Source organism: Benincasa hispida, chromosome 4, assembly GCF_009727055.1.
Source record: "Benincasa hispida cultivar B227 chromosome 4, ASM972705v1, whole genome shotgun sequence".
Taxonomy (NCBI): Eukaryota; Viridiplantae; Streptophyta; class Magnoliopsida; order Cucurbitales; family Cucurbitaceae; genus Benincasa; species Benincasa hispida.
In genome coordinates, this window is record NC_052352.1 from 14,947,474 (window position 1) to 14,967,084 (window position 19,611).

The 19,611-nt window shown below is 35.8% G+C and overlaps 2 protein-coding genes across 9 annotated transcripts; both read left to right on the forward strand.

Annotated features, from left to right (window-relative positions):
- The first annotated feature begins 6,021 nt into the window (after positions 1–6,021).
- LOC120075825 lies at positions 6,022–14,442 on the forward strand. Of its 7 annotated transcripts, none has more exons than XM_039029512.1 (8): positions 6,023–6,334; positions 6,479–6,554; positions 8,258–8,351; positions 9,629–9,748; positions 9,835–9,913; positions 12,539–12,625; positions 13,528–13,590; positions 14,007–14,442. In XM_039029512.1, exons 3-8 carry the CDS (start codon positions 8,296–8,298, stop codon positions 14,073–14,075), a joined length of 474 nt encoding a protein of 157 aa, XP_038885440.1. In that variant the 5' UTR covers positions 6,023–6,334; positions 6,479–6,554; positions 8,258–8,295; the 3' UTR covers positions 14,076–14,442. The 7 variants fall into 7 exon arrangements, with proteins under 7 accessions (XP_038885441.1, XP_038885442.1, XP_038885440.1 ...); XM_039029511.1 differs by having other exon boundaries at positions 6,486–6,554; XM_039029510.1 differs by having other exon boundaries at positions 6,024–6,334; positions 6,479–6,550.
- A 1,082-nt stretch (positions 14,443–15,524) lies between these two features.
- Positions 15,525–19,419, forward strand: LOC120075822. 2 transcript variants are annotated; one of them, XM_039029505.1, is made up of 5 exons: positions 15,525–16,082; positions 16,364–16,540; positions 17,545–17,667; positions 18,364–18,507; positions 18,758–19,419. In XM_039029505.1, the coding sequence occupies exons 1-5, from the start codon at positions 15,963–15,965 to the stop codon at positions 19,214–19,216; spliced, it is 1,023 nt and encodes a 340-aa protein (XP_038885433.1). In that variant the 5' UTR covers positions 15,525–15,962; the 3' UTR covers positions 19,217–19,419. The 2 variants fall into 2 exon arrangements, with proteins under 2 accessions (XP_038885433.1, XP_038885434.1); XM_039029506.1 differs by lacking the exon at positions 17,545–17,667 and having other exon boundaries at positions 15,528–16,082.
- The last annotated feature ends 192 nt before the right edge of the window (positions 19,420–19,611 follow it).

Consider the following 19,611-nt stretch of genomic DNA (forward strand, 5'->3'; position numbering starts at 1 on the left):
TGCTATACGATTGGGTATGCAATGGTCTAATAAGTGAACGGCACTACACGATGAGATAGGCAATCGTGTAGGCAGGCGCTGGGTGATCGTATAGTAAATTCGCGGAGAGCTAAGCGATGCGGTAGGCGATCGTGTAGTAATTGTGCGGAGCTGAACGATGCGCTAGACGATGCGAAAGATCGTGCTAAACGATGGCGTTACACGTTGGACAATAGCGTAAGCAGCACTACACGATCAGCATCAGTGCTAGACGATGAGCTGCATGATAAATGCTAGACGATAGGCGCTAAGCGCTAGACGATGGAGTATGCGATGTACGCAAGGCGTTGAAACTCGATATACGCTAAATTTATGCTTTGAGGCGAAGGCCTAATAAGGGTTTTCACCCAGCCCAGGCTTATGTTTGAGAGATCGAACAAAAGGGTTCTCTCTTAAACATGATATCCAACGATGAGATTGAACCACAAGGGTTCTTTCTTAGCATTGGCTGAAAGGTGCTGAACAAAAGGGTTCCCATCCCAGCCCAGGATTATGTTTGAAAGATTGAACAAAAGGGTTCTCTCTTAAACATGATATCCGACGTTGAGATGGAAGGTTTTCTCTCAATCGGGAATCAGTTTAGCTATGTTTTCAGATACAATGGTTTTAAAAGTTTTATGTACACGTTTTCTTGGCATGTTTTAGTTCCAGTATTCTATTTTCTAGCTTCCAGTTTAAGCATTAGATTTATGTTTTTATTAAGTCACTCATTGGATGAGTAACTCATTCTTTCAAATGTTTTTCTTTTCCCAGGTAGTGGTCATCTCCCTAGAGGTTAGCTGTCATCTTGCTCTGCCACTCAAGGACTCTAGTTAAAAGTCCAAAGTCTAAAGAGAAGTTTTAGGTGTTTATTCTGTAAATGTTCGTACATATGTGTTGCTCATATTAGGGACTAGTAAAGTATATTGGGACCGCTAAACTCTGTATGAGTTAATATGATGTAGTTATGTTGTTGTTGTTGATCCCTGGTGTTCTGAGGTTATTTTTAAAGTTTCATTAGTTTGGTGAATGTTATATATGTATTCCAAGGATCTAAGCAGGTTAAGGATGTTAGTTAGGCAGTAAGTGCCACAAAAGGATTGGTAACTACTGTCGTCACATTCATTTCTGGATTAAGAAGGGTAATCTGGGAGGGGATATGACAGTAGATCTCACGGTGTGGACTATTTAGGAGAAACATGAAAGGTTTAAGTGAAGCATCTTATGCCCCAAGTACCTCCCACTGAATGTTCTACCTAGGGTTCATTAACCTAGACAATCTGGCTACTGATTTTAGTTTAAGTCATCTTTTTAAAATCTGCTCATAAACAACGTTTGTCTATGAAATATGAACAAGTTCAAGTAGTCACATTCAAACACTTTAATGGTCTGTCCTTAACTTGCATGTATGCATCAAATCTATCTAATTCACCTTTCCAGGTAAGTTCCCAGGTAGGGATGTTACGTTTCCGTTAACTTAAATACCCCAGCTTAGACAGAACCCAACTTAGACAAAAGGTCCCTTATAGATAGATTTGCTACACTTTAACCTTTTATTAGCCAATTTAATCCTATTAAACTGATTAAAAGATTAAAGCCTTAGGGTATCTAATTGTATTAGAACCGTGATCTTAAGTCTATGTGATCCAAGTTTTAAACACTTTAAAACCATGAATTAAACCTAAGTGAGCATGCATATCTTTCTTATGTCTTTTAGTTCTAATTTCTCTTTAACTTTTAAAAAGAAACAACTAAAACCATTGTGCACAACGAGGCGTTTATAACATTTATAAAATAACCTATGTGTCATGCTTCATGAATTTCCGGTCATTACTATATATAACTTTTATATAACGTGTAACAACCAAGCAAACATGTTATCATTCACCCTTATACTATAACGATTATAATATAAAGATGATGCATGTCAATGCTTTTTATGCATGCATAAATGTAACTCTTATATTATATAATGCATGAGCATGCTCTTACACAATTAAATCATGCTTCTCTAAATTATAACAATTACAATAAAGAGATGATGCATGATCGTTGCATAACCTAAGGTGGGATTTACTATATGTGCATACCATATGACATAAAAAAATATACATCGCATGCAATAAATAAAGAATTAATGGACTGGGATGAGCCTTTACAAAAACCGGAATGAAAAAACCCTATCCATTACATTTGTCATTGAGCAAACCGGTTCACAGGCGAACCGGGTCTTGGACCGCCAGGAGTCTTCATCGTGTAGCAAACTCCAGTAAGTAGACAATCGTTCAACGCATACTAAACGAAGGAGCATAATTAAATGATCGCATAGATAACAACGAGCCTGCGAAGCCTGATTGTCTATGCAATCGTGTAGCGCGAAAATAGGTAAACAATTTACCTTGCATTATTAAGTGATTGTCTAGTCAGTTACTAAGTGATAAAGCTTGCTGACCTAAACGATTGTCTATCGTGCGCGCTTTAAACAATATGCGAGCATCTCATCGTCTACACGATGCGTGCAACCAAGTAAACGATTTACCTTGTGCTACTAAGCGATCGTTTAGTTGGTTATTAAGCGATGAAGCTTGCTGACCTAAACGATCGTCTAGCGTGCGCTTTAAATGATCTGCGAGCATCTCATTGTCTATACTACGTGATACTCAGCGATTGCGAACCCGATCATCAAAACGATGCGATTAACTCTTGATTGCATACCCCATCATTTAACCGATGCTTTCAACAGCGATCGCGTACTCCATTGATCTCTATGATGCGATCAACAACGATTGCGCAACACATCTTCTGCAGATGCAATCAACCTTAGATCGCCTCATTCTTCGAAGAACCGCAACGCTTGCTTAGATCGCGTACCACTCTTATGCAACGCTTGCACAGATCTGCTTCTTCGAACGACTCAACTTTAAACAAACTTTGAATACAGACTCAATAACAATTATTAATGCCCAAAAACGCAGGGGCCTTTACAAACAATTGTAAATGTAAAAGGATATAAATCAAACCGAGGCTAATCATCCCGAAAACATCGATTATCTGTATAAGTTTAACTATTAAATCAGTGTAGAAATGCACCCATCATGAATGTAAATCTCATTTCTTTACAACAGATGAAATCAGAGTATCAAAAACTGGCTCTGATACCAATTGAAGGATCTCATATCTAAGAATTCCATGAGTGTGTTCGGATCGCTCCGATCTCACCGTGACCGAAATACATATTATACATTCAATATATACAGTTATGCAAACAAATCTTAATTAACGACATGTTAAGAACAAGATAAATAACAAGGGAGAGAGTTCCATACTAGTTGAAGACAGTCTTCACACTTCGAAACTCCAACGCAGCGAAAAACCTCCACGCAATCTACCAACGCCCAGCGGCAGCGTCGACTGCAGCAGCACAAACACCCGCGAACACGAACGTCGTGGGGACGACACCACCACTAAAGAGCCCTGGGTATTCTTAGAGTGAAAACTTAAAGAGTGGTCTTTGGTGAATTTGGTAGAGGAAGGAGGAAACACGAATCGTGTAGGTGATAAGCAAGTAGGAGGGAAAAAGTCGCTATCGCATAGCAGACTGCTTATCATTTAGGAGAAGCTACATAATCGTGTAGGTTTTACTGAACGATCGTTTAGGAAAAGGTATACGACCGTTTAGTAAAATTGGCACACTATACGATCGTTTAGAGAAGCCTGTCTCTTATACACATCTAGATGTGTATAAGAGACAGCCTATATCCATATACTATAGACCATTTTGGTTATCACTCAAGACATGATCCACTTGTATGTCACCACATACATGCTTGAGTCACATATAGATCTGTCTCTTATACACATCTAGATGTGTATAAGAGACAGATCACATATAGATAACCAGGGATTTTATGTTTATTGGTTTGTGGTAAAGTAAATAAAACAAGTAACTGAGCAAAATACAAGATATGAAGTAAATATCGTATATTAACAACACAAGTGTTCATACAAACTGTTTACAAACTACAGGACACGAGACTTTAGAGCATCAACCCCAACAAAACGTGGAGAAGAAGGAAATAAAAAAGACCTCCAATCTCCACAAACCACGTGTCGACAAGCGATTGTCCTGTCTCTTATACACATCTAGATGTGTATAAGAGACAGGGATCAGACCATTTGTGACAGTGAAAACACTTGTGACCATTCCACAAAGTGGGCTGCATCCGTAGCGTTACCAGGATAAGGTTTCTCTCCTATATCCATATACTATAGACCATTTTGGTTATCACTCAAGACATGATCCACTTGTATGTCACCACATACATGCTTGAGTCACATATAGATAACCAGGGATTTTATGTTTATTGGTTTGTGCCTGTCTCTTATACACATCTAGATGTGTATAAGAGACAGTCCTAGTGAAGTGAAGTCTTTGTTATGAATGGTGTTATATAACGAGACGTTAACACTTTGTGGTCAGGTCTTATACAAACTCTTTGTATAGGACGCCCCCGCTCGCATGTCCACAACACGAATGATCAGGATCAGACCATTTGTGAAAGTGAAAACACTTGTGACCATTCCACAAAGTGGGCTGCATCCGTAGCGTTACCAGGATAAGGTTTCTCTCCTATATCCATATACTATAGACCATTTTGGTTATCACTCAAGACATGATCCACTTGTATGTCACCACATACATGCTTGAGTCACATATAGATAACCAGGGATTTTATGTTTATTGGTTTGTGGTAAAGTAAATAAAACAAGTAACTGAGCAAAATACAAGATATGAAGTAAATATCGTATATTAACAACACAAGTGTTCATACAAACTGTTTACAAACTACAGGACACGAGACTTTAGAGCATCAACCCCAACAAAACGTGGAGAAGAAGGAAATAAAAAATACCTCTAATCTCCACAAGCCACGTGTCGACAAGGGAATGGTTTCACCGTTTCATCCTTCGGCCTACCGAAAAGTGGGAACTGGGAAGTTGCTTTGGGCCATTTATTAAAAAAACCCAAACCAAACCATTTTTTTCAACTAGCCCAAACCAACTGGGTTGGGTTGGGTTGCTCGATTTTTTCGGGTCTTCGGTTTTTTTTAACACCCTTAGTTGCAACCCTTCAAGAATCAAAGCCACCTAGACACACAATAAATCTGAATTTTTTTTATTCACCCATATAATTAATCATACATGTATTTATTTAATTTTATATATTTACTATGAGAGTAGTTGAAAGGGTATTAGATGAATGTAGCCAATTTAGTGAAAGGTCGCATCCTTTCATGGTGTCCTTTCAATTAGTTTAATTAGGATTGTAATTTCCACATTTAAAAAGAACACTTTGAATTTGAATGAAATTTCCTTAGAGTTTATTCTCTCAAACTTTATGCTTTTTCTTTATATTATTGTGTTTAGAATGCATGTTTTAGGACTTTCAATCTAATTTGATTAATTAGGTGGTGGAAAGTTCGAAATCTTGAAGTTAGGAACAAATTCTCCTTCCTTCTTGATCATCGATCAATTTTCCAGGCTAAATTTGTTTAGCTTTCTTGGAGTTGCTTACTAAATACTTAATCGAGGTTATTCTTATTACGGTTGTGGGGGTTCACCTAGAATAAGGGAAGTTCTCAAATGTAATTGAGGTAGTTCCATTTATCAATTGAAGCTAATACAAGAATATTCATCTTGCGTAGTGGTTGTAAACCATGGTCGAACCACTATAAATATTTGTATTATTCTCTCTACTAGACTATTTCATTTTAGTTTATGAAATGATGTACATGTGTATAACCTTGATTTTTGGTTTGTTGGTTTACATATAAACATTTTAGTTTGTGAGATTTTTTACTTTACCCACTCTTTGGAATGTTTTTCAAATTTTAAAAATAAAGAACAGTAAATATTGTTAAACACATAGGGTACTTAAAATATGAGAAATAGGAAATAAGAAACGAGAAAGTTATAAAATGGGCTAGAAACCCAAAAATACTTTCCAAAAAAAAAAAGTAATTAAACCAAGAAAATATATGAAAAAGAAAATGAACGAAACGTTCATCTTCTTCCTCTCCCTTTCCCTAGCAGCCGCCGACTCCCTCTCTTTGGCCGGTTTTCTTCTGCGGCGGCGACGACGCAGCAAACCCTCAAGCAGCCCATCGTTGCACACCAACACCCACGCCTTCTGGCGCGTTCCCTCGTCTTCTCCGGCGTCTTCAAGCGGCGGCGTATCTGCGACAGCATCCTCCTCGAGACAGTTGAGTCCATGGCGCGAACAGCACGTTGCTAAAGTTGATTCCGACGGCCGTGTGTGAGTTTTCTAGCTGCTGTGCGGCTCACCCATGCGTTTTTTTTACGGAGATGCAGTTTGCTCCTCTCGGGGCGTTTCTTAGTTTTTTAACCACACGTGCCTGATTCTCGATCGACCTCAGATTTGAATATTCGTAACTTTTAGAGTTCAGGTCTGCAAGTCTGGGCGATTTCAAACGTTCACCAGCAAAGGTCGGTGCCCTTTCGACAAGGCTCGGTAGGTATTACTGTCCTTTGATTCTTTCAAACACGATTTAAGTATCTTAGACCAACCTGATGTAGCTTTCTGTTTGTAGTGGTGCACTAATTTGGAGTGGTTGATTAAGGTTTAAGGTCAATTTTGAGTAACAAAATCCCTCATCAATTTTGATTTTCAATGTCGATTATCTTAAAAACCTTGTCTTTATTGTTTAGGCTTCTAGGAAATTGATGTTTGCTCAAGGAATTGAATTTTTGAATGGAGAACTATCGGTATAGTTTCCATATCCCATATAAAATTTGATAAAGTTATGTTTGATTATATTTACAAATGTCTGAAAGCGGCTTGTATGTTTTTAATAGTTTTTTTCTAAATGAAAGTATGCGTCTATTTTGAATGATTTTTTAAAGTGCTCTTTTTTATTTCAAATTGAAAGTAATTATGTTTTGGGTTTGTTAATTTTGAAAATTATTGTAAAGTTCGTATTTATTGATTTAATAAATTATTCAAGTGGCCCAATTTTTTATTTTCTGGAGTTTTCTCTTCTTAACCTTTTTTTTTTTTTTTTTTTGTTTCTTTTAATGGAAGTTATTTGAAACTACATGTTTTGCATTGACTATTTATGAAAGAACTTTGATGGATTTGATAGAGCTATGCCACTTTTGTTTTTGGGATTGTATGCTTATTGTGTAGTAGCCAATTGGAATTGACGGTAAATTGATATGTTTGAAATTTTTTTGTGGGAAGGCACATTATCTTGGTTTGATATTATTTTATAATGAAGATTCATGTGTGTTACACTCATATGACCTCACACCTAATTAATTATACTGAATGTTCTGGTCGATTTCTAATGAACATTTTTAATTGAATGATTGAGTAATGGGTGTCGTGTTACTAATGGGTAACCACATATGATTTGACTACTCTAAATAATACATCTTATACTTCTGACATTGAAAGTATTGGTTGATTGAAAGTTTTGTCTGATCGAAAGTATTGAAAGTCCATTTGAAAATTTTGTTTTACTGAAAGTATTGAAAGTTTTGTTCTATTGAAAGTCCATTAAAAGAGTATTGAAAGTCTATTCAGAAGTTTTTTTTTTTTTTTTTTACATTAAGAAAAGGAAAAGAGACTAATGCTTTAGAGTACAAGGAAAGTTGTGTTTTATTGAAAAAGTTTTCTCTTTTTCCTAAAGAAAACGAGTTTCAAAGCTTGATACAAGAATTGCTTATTTAGTATTTTTGTACTCATATTTGCTTTACCAAAATGTTTTCAAATGAAAGATCAAGTGATAGTTTTGAAAAAAAGTGAAGTTTCGCATTATGGCACAAGACATTGTTTCTTAAAACTATTTATGGTTGGATAGTTTATCTTAGAAATCACTGATAATATATTGCTTCTGTTGAATAGTATAAGTTGTTATAGTTTTTTATTAAGTCACACATCGTTGTTATTATAGCTGTAATAGTAATACGGGCTGTTGCCTTTTCAATTGCACGTCCTTCTGTAATTTCATGAAAGGAAGGTTAACCTTCGGTAATTTCATGATTGAAGGTTAATTTGACCTTTTTATCTTTTTATTTTATGATTTGTCGGCTTCTGTACTTTAATTTGGATATGAGGGTTTAGTTTGTACGTTTTCTTCTATTTTCTATACTCTGCTAACGATTTGATCTCTGAGTTTCCAAATATTGATGAATGCATATATGTTGATGTTTTTAGGAAACTGAGAAGTTGATTTTTTTGCACAATTTGATTAAATGGGAGACCCAACAGTTCTGGATAGAATACTCAGTCATCTTCGTGCGACATGCAAGTATGTGATGTTATTGTTATTGTCATTTTTGGGGCAAGGTATGGGGACATGTGGAGAATTATTTTCTTTATATAGTATGACCCCCGATATCAGCAATATGTGGAGAATTATTTTCTTAAATATATAGTATGACCCCTGATATCAGCGATATATGGAATTTTCTTTAAAATATATTGTCTGACCCCCACCACAATATCTGCAATATGATGGAATAAGCTGTCTGTGGACTTTCGTCATTTTGCTCCTTTAACATTAGTTATTTCTATATTTATGATGCGCAAAAATTATTTTCTACTAGAATGGACGATATTCATCTGCATCCAATAAATCCCCTCAGATTAGCTATTTATGACTTCACTGTTGATCTCTTTCTCGATCAACTTGCTGTTATGCTTTCTATGGTTGACACCAGATTGTGAACCTGCTATTTTCCTCTCATTGTGATATAATCAATTCTAAGTTTGGTTTCTTATCCCAGAAAATAATAATAATAATAATAATAAGGGCAATTGCAACTTTAATTAAAAAAAATTGAAAATTGGGCGCGTGTCCCTAGGTTTTGTTTTTTTGCAAACATGTCAAAAAACTTTGTCTAAAAATTTGATTGCTATCTAATTTCTATTTGATTGCTATCTAATTTCTATGTGATTGCTATGTAATTGTCACACCTGCGATTACAAAAAAGTTGAAGTCATAACTTTGGTTTCTTAAAATGTATTTGCCATACAATGCAATTTCCCTAATAATAAAAGGAAAAAAACGATAAAAGAAATTCCAAGTTGCCTTCACCCATCTAATCCACCTCTCTTAGTTCTCAGAATAAAAAATTATATAGAAAAAGGTTAGCATTTTGGGTTTTCACCCCCTTCTGAACCCTCCAATCCGCGAAAGTTTTGGGTATACACTGGTTTTTGTTTTCCAGCAACAGTCACTTTATTCTATTTGATTTGTCAAATTGTGAAGTTCCTCGTTCTCTTATAGTTATTAATGTTAAGTTTGGATCACTTCATCTATTAGTTTCTGTTGGATGACGATGTTTGGAAGTTCCATGCCCATATGTTCAATGAAGAGCATTTTTGTTAATTTTAGGCGAGAGTGCAATTTTCTGAGTGGTTTTAGGCAATATAATGGTCAAAGGTGCACGTTTAGGATCAAGTTTCCTTCCTCACTGCATTCTACTTTTGTGATTTTTGACTCTTTGTGGTCTGCCCCTTCCCCACTCCCCTCACCCCCAAACCCACAATTTTGCTTATTCCACATCCCTGTACATGTTACAGGTATTATACTGGTTTCCCAAAAGATCTTGGGCCTTCCAGGGTCATACATTTTACATCTGAACGTGAGTTTGTCCAACTCCTTCATGAAGGCTATCCAGTCGTTGTTGCTTTTACGGTCAGGTACATGAATATTGTCCGTATTATCTTTAACCTTCGTTCTCTAGTTTTGACTCTCTAGTTTTGACTGCTCATATTTAATGCTATAGAGGTAACTACACAAAGCATCTTGACAAGGTATTGGAGGAAGCTGCGGTTGAGTTTTATCCGAACATTAAATTTATGCGTGTAAGTCATTTTCTTGTGATAGGAGTATCTGACCTGTCATAATTTATTGAAGTTTTCCTTTTCTCATCTTTTTTCATTTTCATTTTTTTTAAGTTTAATTTAGCTATAAAACTCTCATAATGTTTTGTTGTTTTATTCTAATTTTTATAATTATTTTAATCACATTTTTGGTCATTTGCATTGGTTTCTTACCTCCACTTATTTATTTTGTTTTATTTCAGAGATTAAAATAGTAATAAAAACAAACTCGTACTCCATTTTTCTTGTCTGTCATGTCTCTAGAGCATGCTTGTGTCTGGTGGTATGTCTCAAACTCCGTTTCTCTAAATGGATCCTCCATCTTCACACTGTTTTTATTTTTTTGTTTTTTGTTCTTTTTTTAAATAATGTTTTCCGAAAATTATGACAAAATGACTTGTTAATGTTACTGTGCATATTGGAATCACCCTGCGCAAATTTGTGATTTTAGAATGAATCAAAAATTCATATTTTCTTAAAAACAAATCACTTGTGAGAACACATTTGAAAGAAAATGATCTTTTAAAAGGTCTGAGGCAGGGAGACCCACTCTCCTCTTTTCTCTTCCTCCTTGTTGTGGATGTGCTTGGCAGATTAGTGACTAAGTGTGTTGAAGGTAGCCTAATTGAGCCCTTTGAGGTGGGAAATGATAGGGTTCCCCTCTCCCATCTTGGATGACACCATTTTCTTCTGCTTGGGAAGTGTTAATTCCTTTTCAATGTTGAATCACGTTCTTCCGTTCATTGAGGAGATGTTGAGCCTGAAGATAAATAGGGGTAAGTTTTGTGTCATGGGTATGGATAGCAAGGATGAAAAGATTAAAAGGTGGGCTGAGTTGATTGAATGTGAGGTGGGAAGCCTTCCCTTTTTTTTTACCTTGGTCTCCCCCTTGGGAATAGTCCGAAATGTGTTTTGTTAAGGGGACCCAGTGATTGACAAAGTTTGAAATAGGTTGGCTTCTTGGAAAAAGAGTTTCTTTTCTAAAGCAGACTGTCTTACTCTCATGAAGTCCGTCTTGAGTGTCACTCCGGTTTATTTATTCTCTCTCTTTAGAGCTCCAGGGGAGGTGTGTAATTGTTTGGAGAGGTTGATGCGGGACTTCCTCTGGGAAGTGGCTGATGAAGGGAAAGGTATCGACTCACATCTTATTAAATGGGAGATCATCGAGAAACCGGTGTCTTTGGGGGGTCGTGATATTAGGAACCTTAGGACTCGAAACAAAGCCCTTTTAGCCAAATGGTTATGGCGCTTTTCCTCTAGAGTTATTGCTAGTAAACATGGCTTTCATCCTTTTGAGTGGTTGGTTAAAGGGATTAATGGCACTTATCGAAATCTTTGCAAAGATATTGTGAAAGAGCTCCCTGCATTTGTTCTTTTGGTCCGTTGTGTGATAGAGGATGGGAGAGAGATGTATTTCTGGGAAGATCATTGGGTGGGGGAGAGACCTTTTTGTGGTTCTTTACCCTGGTTGCATCATTTGTCTTCTCTTAATAATCATTTTGTGACAGATTTTCTTGTTTGGATAGGGAGCTCTTGCTCTTTCTCCTTCGAGTTCCGTTGTGCTTTGTCCGATAGGGAAACGATGGATGTGGTTGCCTTCCTTTCTCTAGATGTGAGAGTCTGGAGACCTAATCCTTTGGAAGGGTTCTCGTGTAAATCCTTTTTTCACTGTTTGGTTACCCCGGGTGAGTCTATCTTCTCGTCGTTGTGGAGGATTAAGATTTCTAAAAAGGTGAGATTCTTTACTTGGCAGGTTCTTCATGGCCGTATTAGTATGTTGGATAGACTTGTTAGGAAAATGCCGTTGTTGATTGGCCTTTTTTGTTGCATTCTTTGCAGGAAGGCAGAGGAAGACTTGACCCATATTTTTTGGCACTATGATTTTGCGAGCTTTGTTTGGGATTCTTTTTTCCAAACATTTGGTATGATGTGTGCTCGTCAAAGAGATGCTAGAGATATGATCGAGGAGTCCATCCTCAATCCGCTGTTTAGGGAGAGAGGCCGTTTTCTCTAGCCAGCTAGTGTTTATGCTATTATTTGGGTTTTGTGGGATGAGAGGAATAGAAGGGTGTTTAGGGGAGTTGAGAGGGATGCTAGAGATACGTGGTCTCTTATTCATTTTCACGTCTTTCATTGGGCTTCAATTTCTAAGGTTTTTTTATAATTACCTTATGAACTTGATTTTGTATAGTTGGAGTCCCTTCTTATAGAGGGATTGTGGGCTTATTTTTGTAGGCTCGTGTATTCTTTCATTTCTTCTCAATGAAAGTTGTTGTACTTGTAAAAGAGAAAAAAGATTTTTATCCAAATGCTTTTCACCAAACTTCTGCTTTAAGAATAGAATTTTCTTTTGAATGGTTTATTTGACAACCGTAAGCCTTTCTCAGTACAAGAAGATAACCATATAAATTCCTTGGTCTCCTTTAAGGAATCATTTTCATATTCCAAAGGTTGTTTTCTTGGTTCCATTGTAACAAGTCCGTTTATCATTGTGCTTCTGTGATCCATGGCCGTAGTCATTAGTTCGGCCAATGGACAATATCATAATAAGCCGCTGCATTTTTGTATTTACTTTCTTGTGACTTCGATCTCATGATTAAATGCCAGGTTGAGTGCCCAAAGTATCCTGGTTTCTGCATTTCACGGCAGAGGAAGGAATATCCATTTATCGAGATGTTTCATAGCCCACAACAAGTAGGATTGCGGTCCGATTGTGTTTTGTCTTGGTTTGATTTCCAGTACATGATTTTGTTACCAATTCTTGATTTCTGGGAAAATAAGCTCTTACGTCTTCAGTTATGTTGTGTTTGCTTTTGTCAATGCTGTATACAATTTAACTTGAACATTGGTTGGCCGTAAAATGTGATAATGTAAGGAGCTGAGGCGAAAAGGGTAAAATGTGATGATGTAGGCGGTCATTATTCTTTTTTGCCTTGATGGTTGATTTATGATTATTTTGCTTTTAAACAGACGTATCTCTGAATTACTTAGGTTTGAGGCTGCTAATTGTCATCGTTTCTGATTTTATTCTTTTTTATTGTGTAAGGCAGTGAAGATTTATTTATTTATTATTTTTTTTTCACATTTTGTTTTGTCCGAAGTGTCAAGGAAACTTTTTTGTTTGTTTGTTTATTTGTGTGTTTTTTTTTCTTTTTTGTGTTTGGTAAAAGTAATGAAGTAATTCGTGCTGGGTTGGTGGCTTGTGGCTTCTGTAGAACTTCTTTTTCGTGTTTATATTCAGAATGGAACAAGTGGCTTTAATCCAACATTATTGTGCTTGCATTTCATAAAGCACAGGGAAACAGGTAGGGGAACATTAGTGAACATTACCTTTTATACTCAAGGACATATTGACAGTTTTTTATATAGAAGATGCATTTGTACCCTTTTTACATTACAATAGAAAAAACATTGTATTGCAAACAACAATCAAATGCTTATCAATATTGGTAAACGTTGGAAAAATATTGGTGGGGCTTTCGATCCAATTACCGTAAAAGGTTACTGATCTATATGTTAGAAGAACATATGGTCAACTTTTTTTTATCATTCTCAGTCCATTTATTAATGATTTGAAGTCAATAATTTCTGTGCAGGCATCTAACCAGGGAAAGATGTCTGATTCTAACGTTACGAAGTACTCGGTGAAGGTTTTACCCGTAAGTTTTCAAGCTTTGTTAACCTAATTATAGTCAATTTATCAATTCATTTCTCATTGCCGATGCTTTCACATATGGTCATCTTTCATTCTCAATTCTCCAGAACATTTTCCCTTCTTCCATCCCATCCCATCCCAGCAACATTAAAAGAAGTTTGTGTAAAGAACATAACATTCGATTTAGATGTCCTTTTAAAATTTTTAGGTTTTTCGCCCGAATCTGTTAACTTAAGTTACCATTGAACATATGGTATTTTAAAATGATTGGCTTTGACTCGAGCTAACGAAGTTTCCTCTGCCCGGAATCTTTTAAGTTCTGAATGCAGAAAGCTAAGCTTCTAATAGTAAATGGGACCCTGTATACTGGCCTATGTTTCTGTTTCATTGATTTGTTTTGTTTTGTTTTCATTTGTCCAGTTCAACTATGACCCCAGTGCCTATGGATTGAGAGAGTTTTTTAAGCGTCATGGGATATATGGTCGTTGAATCAAAAGTAACACCCACACGTGGGTAAAGAGCATAAAGCCTTTATAATTTATCTATGATTTGAACTGGTTTATGTTGTAGATGGTGGAGGTAAACTCCAAAGATCTTTTCGCCCGATGGACAAGTAGATCTCGTACAGTGTAGTACTTTATGTGTGGGAATTTACAATTATAAGATACTATACCTGGTCTTTTTGCCAGTCGCGTTACATTCAAGATTTTTTTTTCCTTTCCTTTTTGGTGCGTCATTTTACAACATGGCGAGTAATTGTATCATCCACCAGAATGTATTGAGGTTTGAATCTTAGAACATTTGTATTACTACTAGCTTTCTTAGTTCAGCAAAAATGCCTAGCAGGTTTATGACACTGGTACCTCTCTTAAGCATTTTATCTTGTGGTTTTTAGGTGTGCTATGTTTTTATATTATTCTGCAATCCGAGATCTTGAATGATTGAAAAATTTGAACTTGGCTACATATTTGGTTTTCATGGTTGAGTTCGTATAATTAGTTTCTAAAGTATATATTTTTTTATTTGTTAGAACTTTTTGTGAGTAGAGTGACATAACTACTTTATGGGTTAAGACTCTCCCATCATTTATACCAAAAAATAATAAAATATTTTTAAAAATAAATAAGAATAATTTATTTAGTGAAATGTATAAAGATAAGTGTTTCTTGGATACATCTAATTTTTTTTTTAATTTATTTATTTTTACGACATGATGTTAAATGTCAAATTTTATATAAAATTTTCTTGATGTATCTTCAACCTCAAAGTTCTATTCAAGTAATGGGTGGTATATTTTTCACTCAGTTATTAATTACAGGCAAATGTTAATAGAATAGATAATAAATAATAATGTTTTTTTTAAATAATTGGAGAGAATTTGGGGAATGTGAGAGATTAAAAATTAAATAAAAGAAAATTTTTACGTATAAAAAAAAATGTCAAAACTATTCATAGAAATAGGAAAAGAATCAAGACTTCTATCCGATGGACACTATTATTTTGTTATTTTGTATGAGTAGTTTCTTTATTTTTCTATTTTTGAAAATTCAAATAAAAGTGTAGATAAGATGTGTCCAAGCTAACCACGTTTTCGGGTCCAGATTGTTCTTAATTCTTATTTGACCGGTGACTATAATTTAAAAACGGTAATTATCAGAGTCAGGCACGAAACATCCTTGTTCCTTCTAGTATTCTCCCCCACCACAAGCGTAAGATACAATAGCTCAGAAAATAACCATAAAGAGCACTCTTACTTCCTAAAACTAATATGCTTTTTGAAAATGTGTTAAACTAATTATTTTGGATTCATCTTAGAAGAGATTAACTACCAAAATTTAGGTAAAAAATCGACCACCTCTATTGTTTTGAACATTGTGAAACTGATTAAACACCGAGATCTTGACAATTTCTGACAATTTACCGATGACCTTCCCTTTCCAATTCGGTTATTACGTGTTTCCTCATATTAACGAGTGGATTCCTTTATTTCCCTTTTGTTTTCTCGTCCCTTCTTTGTGCACTTGACGGAGTCTTCATCATCGTGGACTTTTGTTCTCCCGCTTTCACATCGTTTTTAGCTGAGTCGGATGCGCTAATATTCTGGCCAGTTCTTACCTCTCATTCTTACTTGGCTTACCTGAATCTCGACCTGTCTTTTATCTGTAATTTAGAATCAAATTTTGCACCACCAAAACTGAGGTCTCCTCTTCCGGAAGTCTGGGAATCTCGAAATCCATGAGAAACTTTAGTCTAGTATGCTGAGAGGCATGTATTTATGAAGTATATTTGACGCTGAAAGAATTCCAGAGGGTGACAGCAGGAAACCAAATTGATCTGAAATCAGTTGTGCTCCAGGATCTTACTGGAGAGCTAGTGATGACGAAAACAAGTATAGAAGTTTCCATGAATGAGCGGAATGATGTTCTCGAGGCATCAAATCCTGTAATTTCTAATTTTCTTGCGCAGCTTTCCCAGAAACTTCAAAATTCTCTCAAGGTTAGTCATCGCATCTTTTATAAGATATTATAATTATTGCAAAGAAGTATAAGAAATTTAGAACGATTTTTTTTAAATGTCTGTTGGACAGAAATAAATGGAGAGAAAACGAACATTTTACCATCACGAAATCTGGAAATTTTAGACTGAACTAATTTTTATTTTTACATACTACTAGTTGACCTGAAAACAAAAGGCAATTCATTACCAAATCTATTGTTGAAATTTCTCTCTTTCCGGCTCGGTTATCATTTTATTTATTTATTTATTTTTGGTTGCAGCCTCAGCTTAAGAGATTGGCAAATGATGGTCAGAAGTTAACATCAATGACAATGAGCCCTTTCACGAAAGGAAAAGGGGAGAAGGGATCTTCTACATCCTGGGAGCTTGACGTGGAGAAGCAACTGCAGGCCTGGAGAGACAACCCTTCATGGACCGATAAACCTCCGCAAATAAAGGTGCGCAATATCAAGATAGAAGGGCATGCTTTCCATTCTAGACATGATGTTCATTGAACCATGTTAAGTGATATATAATTAAATTCGCCTTCACCCATTAGCTTAAGTTTTTGGGTTAATTGGGGATTTAAGATGGTATCAGAGAATATTGCTTTAAGATGTCATGGGTCCAAGCCCCTGCATTGTTGTTTCTTTCCTATTTAATATTAATTTTCACTTGTTTGGCTCTGCTTCATATTTCAAGCCCACAAGTGAGGGGGAATGTTAAGTGATATATAATTAAATTCGCATTCCCTCATTAGCTTAAGCTTTTGGGTCAATTAATGATTTAAGAAATCAGAAAATTAATTTTCCTGTTTATAACTTTCTGTCTTCCCCCTCAATTCATGAATTGCACTGTCAATCAAATGTTTGTGTGGTGAAATCTATAATTGACATGGGGAAGGGGATGAATTTTACTCTTTTAAGTCCTCAATCTGCTTTAGTTAGGATTTCATTAAATTGACCAGGACATAGCCATGTTTTCTTCCTGTAACTCTGTAAGTCTCATCCTTTCGGTCACACTTTCAAAAATAAACCCTGGCGCCTTTCATCTTTATTTTTACATTTGATTCAGTAAGGATGAAGTATGTTGCACTTAAATTTCTGCTTTGATTTTCTAAGCTATTGATATAGCTTTTTAGCTAAAGATGAAAAAAGATGTCTGATTTATTTTAAATTATAGATTTTGATTTTTGAATATTGATGGAAGACGTAAAACAAAGTTTTTCCAAGAGTTTAATGGTGAATAAGCACATGGTTTCTGCATTTAGGCTTTTTGAGAATTAAGTTAAATGTACGCATTTCGCAGCAGTGGCTCATAAATACTTTTGAAAACTTAGCTCGAAGATTCATTGTAAGTGGTGGTTACTGGTTAGTAAGAAATATATTAGGTGCCAGTATAAGCTATTTCTCACAAGAGAAATATACCGAGGCTGGTTGAGTTTAGATGGGACTCTTTACAGGTCAGTGTACCAAAAGATACCCTTAGCAGACTCAATGTAAAAGTTGATGTTGGTTTGCCACCAGACGCTGTCTATAATATTGTGACAGACCCTGATAACAAGAGAGTCTTCAAGAATATTAAAGTAAGTGATTTCTTTTTATTTCAATTCCACGCTTTTCGCTCCTGGCTATTAGTCACACTCATTTCATTCAATGTTTATTGATTGTCAGAATCAACTATTTATACCATCTTTTTTTAATACACATCAAAACAATGTCTGCTTGATGAGTGTAATTGTTATTCCTCTGTTGCAATAACCAGACCACTGATATCGTGGAATGGCTCCATGTCCTAAATCTATCTGCTTAACTATAGCGCTGAGGTATTTCTTCTCTGTCATGTTGAATTTTACTATTGGTTGGGGAAAATAAGTAAATACAAAAAACAGTTCGGACGATGTTGTGGTTTGTAAACTTACCTAAAAGAGATGCTAGTTTACCACATTGTCTTTTAAAAAAGATATCACATTTGTGTCGTTTGTTTATCTCAATTAATTTGATTTATGAAATTGTCTTCATGAAATATTCAAATTTCGTATAAATTTAAGACTACATTACTAGAAGAAATACAAGCTATAGGCTAAGAGGTATCTTTTGATGAACACTCCAACAGAACGTCCATGCTATACAAAATCACAAAAGCTATTTTGGAATTTCACAGAACTATTCTCGTTTTTGTCTATTTCGACAAGAGCCGATATATATATACTCAGCTACCGTTCTGCATCTTGCTGTAACTGTATCATCTGCTGAGTTTAGAAGATTAATGTCCATTTCAGGAGGTAATTTCCAGACGGGTTCTGATCGATGAAGGTTTGAGGCAAGTGGTTGAGCTGGAGCAAGCAGCTTTGTGGAGATTTCTTTGGTGGTCTGGGACCATTTCAGTCCATGTTCTAGTAGATCAAAACAGAGCAGATCACTCAGTAAGCACTTCACTTTCTTCTTCTAGGACATTTTATAGGAAGAAAGCAGATTCTCGATTTCGTAGTATGTATGAAATCACATGTCTATTCACTTTCGGGAGATCTTTTATTGGAACATTTGCTAGTTCAATATGTGATATTAATGCTCCAACTTGAAAATATTATCCAACGCATGGATACACGAACAGGAATACTACTTTATGGTCATATCTTGGTGTGACTTAGTTGACAATGAATTCAATGTTGTTAGATGAAATTCAAGCAACTGAAGGCTGGATTTATGAAGAGATTTGAAGGGTGCTGGAGAGTGGAGCCTCTATTTGTTGATGAAAGAATGTGCTTCCCAGTAAAACCAAAGAACTTGGGAGATTATCATGCTTGCACAGAGGGCAAAGGAAGAATAGGGTCAAGGGTGAGCCTGGAACAGCTGATTCAGCCAGCTATTGTTCCACCACCGCCCATCTCCTGGTATCTACGTGGAATTACCACAAGGACCACCGAGATGCTCATTCTTGATCTGCTTGCTGAGGCCGAAAGGATAAGGGGAGATGTGAAAGGTGAGGTTTCGAACAAGGAGCTTGAAATTTCTCAGGGAATGTGTGGTAGCAACTTATTAGATAGCGTTCTTGATATTAAAGAAAGATGGGCAATGCGTAGGAGAAATGCGAAGCAATGTCATGGAACAAGGAGGCTCCCTGCGGCCAAATGAATAACCCCCTTCAAAGCACATAGTATGTACTACACGCTGATTGCTCATTCTGCCCTTTTTTTTTCCAGCTATTAATCACAAAGGAGATTACCCAGACGTCTCTATTGACACAACTTTCATAGCAAATGATAAAGCCTTTTTGTTTGATTTGTTGGTACATGAACTTGCACATTTCCAGCGAATGACTAATTTCTTTTCTTTCATATCTGAACGAACATTTATGGTTTCCCTCCAAAGAATTGGCATCCTATATTAATACAAAATATTTAGTCAGTAAATGTTAGGAGATTATTATGCACTAAGAAATTAGAACAAATTTCGAGTAATCTTAAAAGTTAAATCACATGGGATAACAAATTAAATAAAACATTATTTTGAAATCATTTCTAATATTA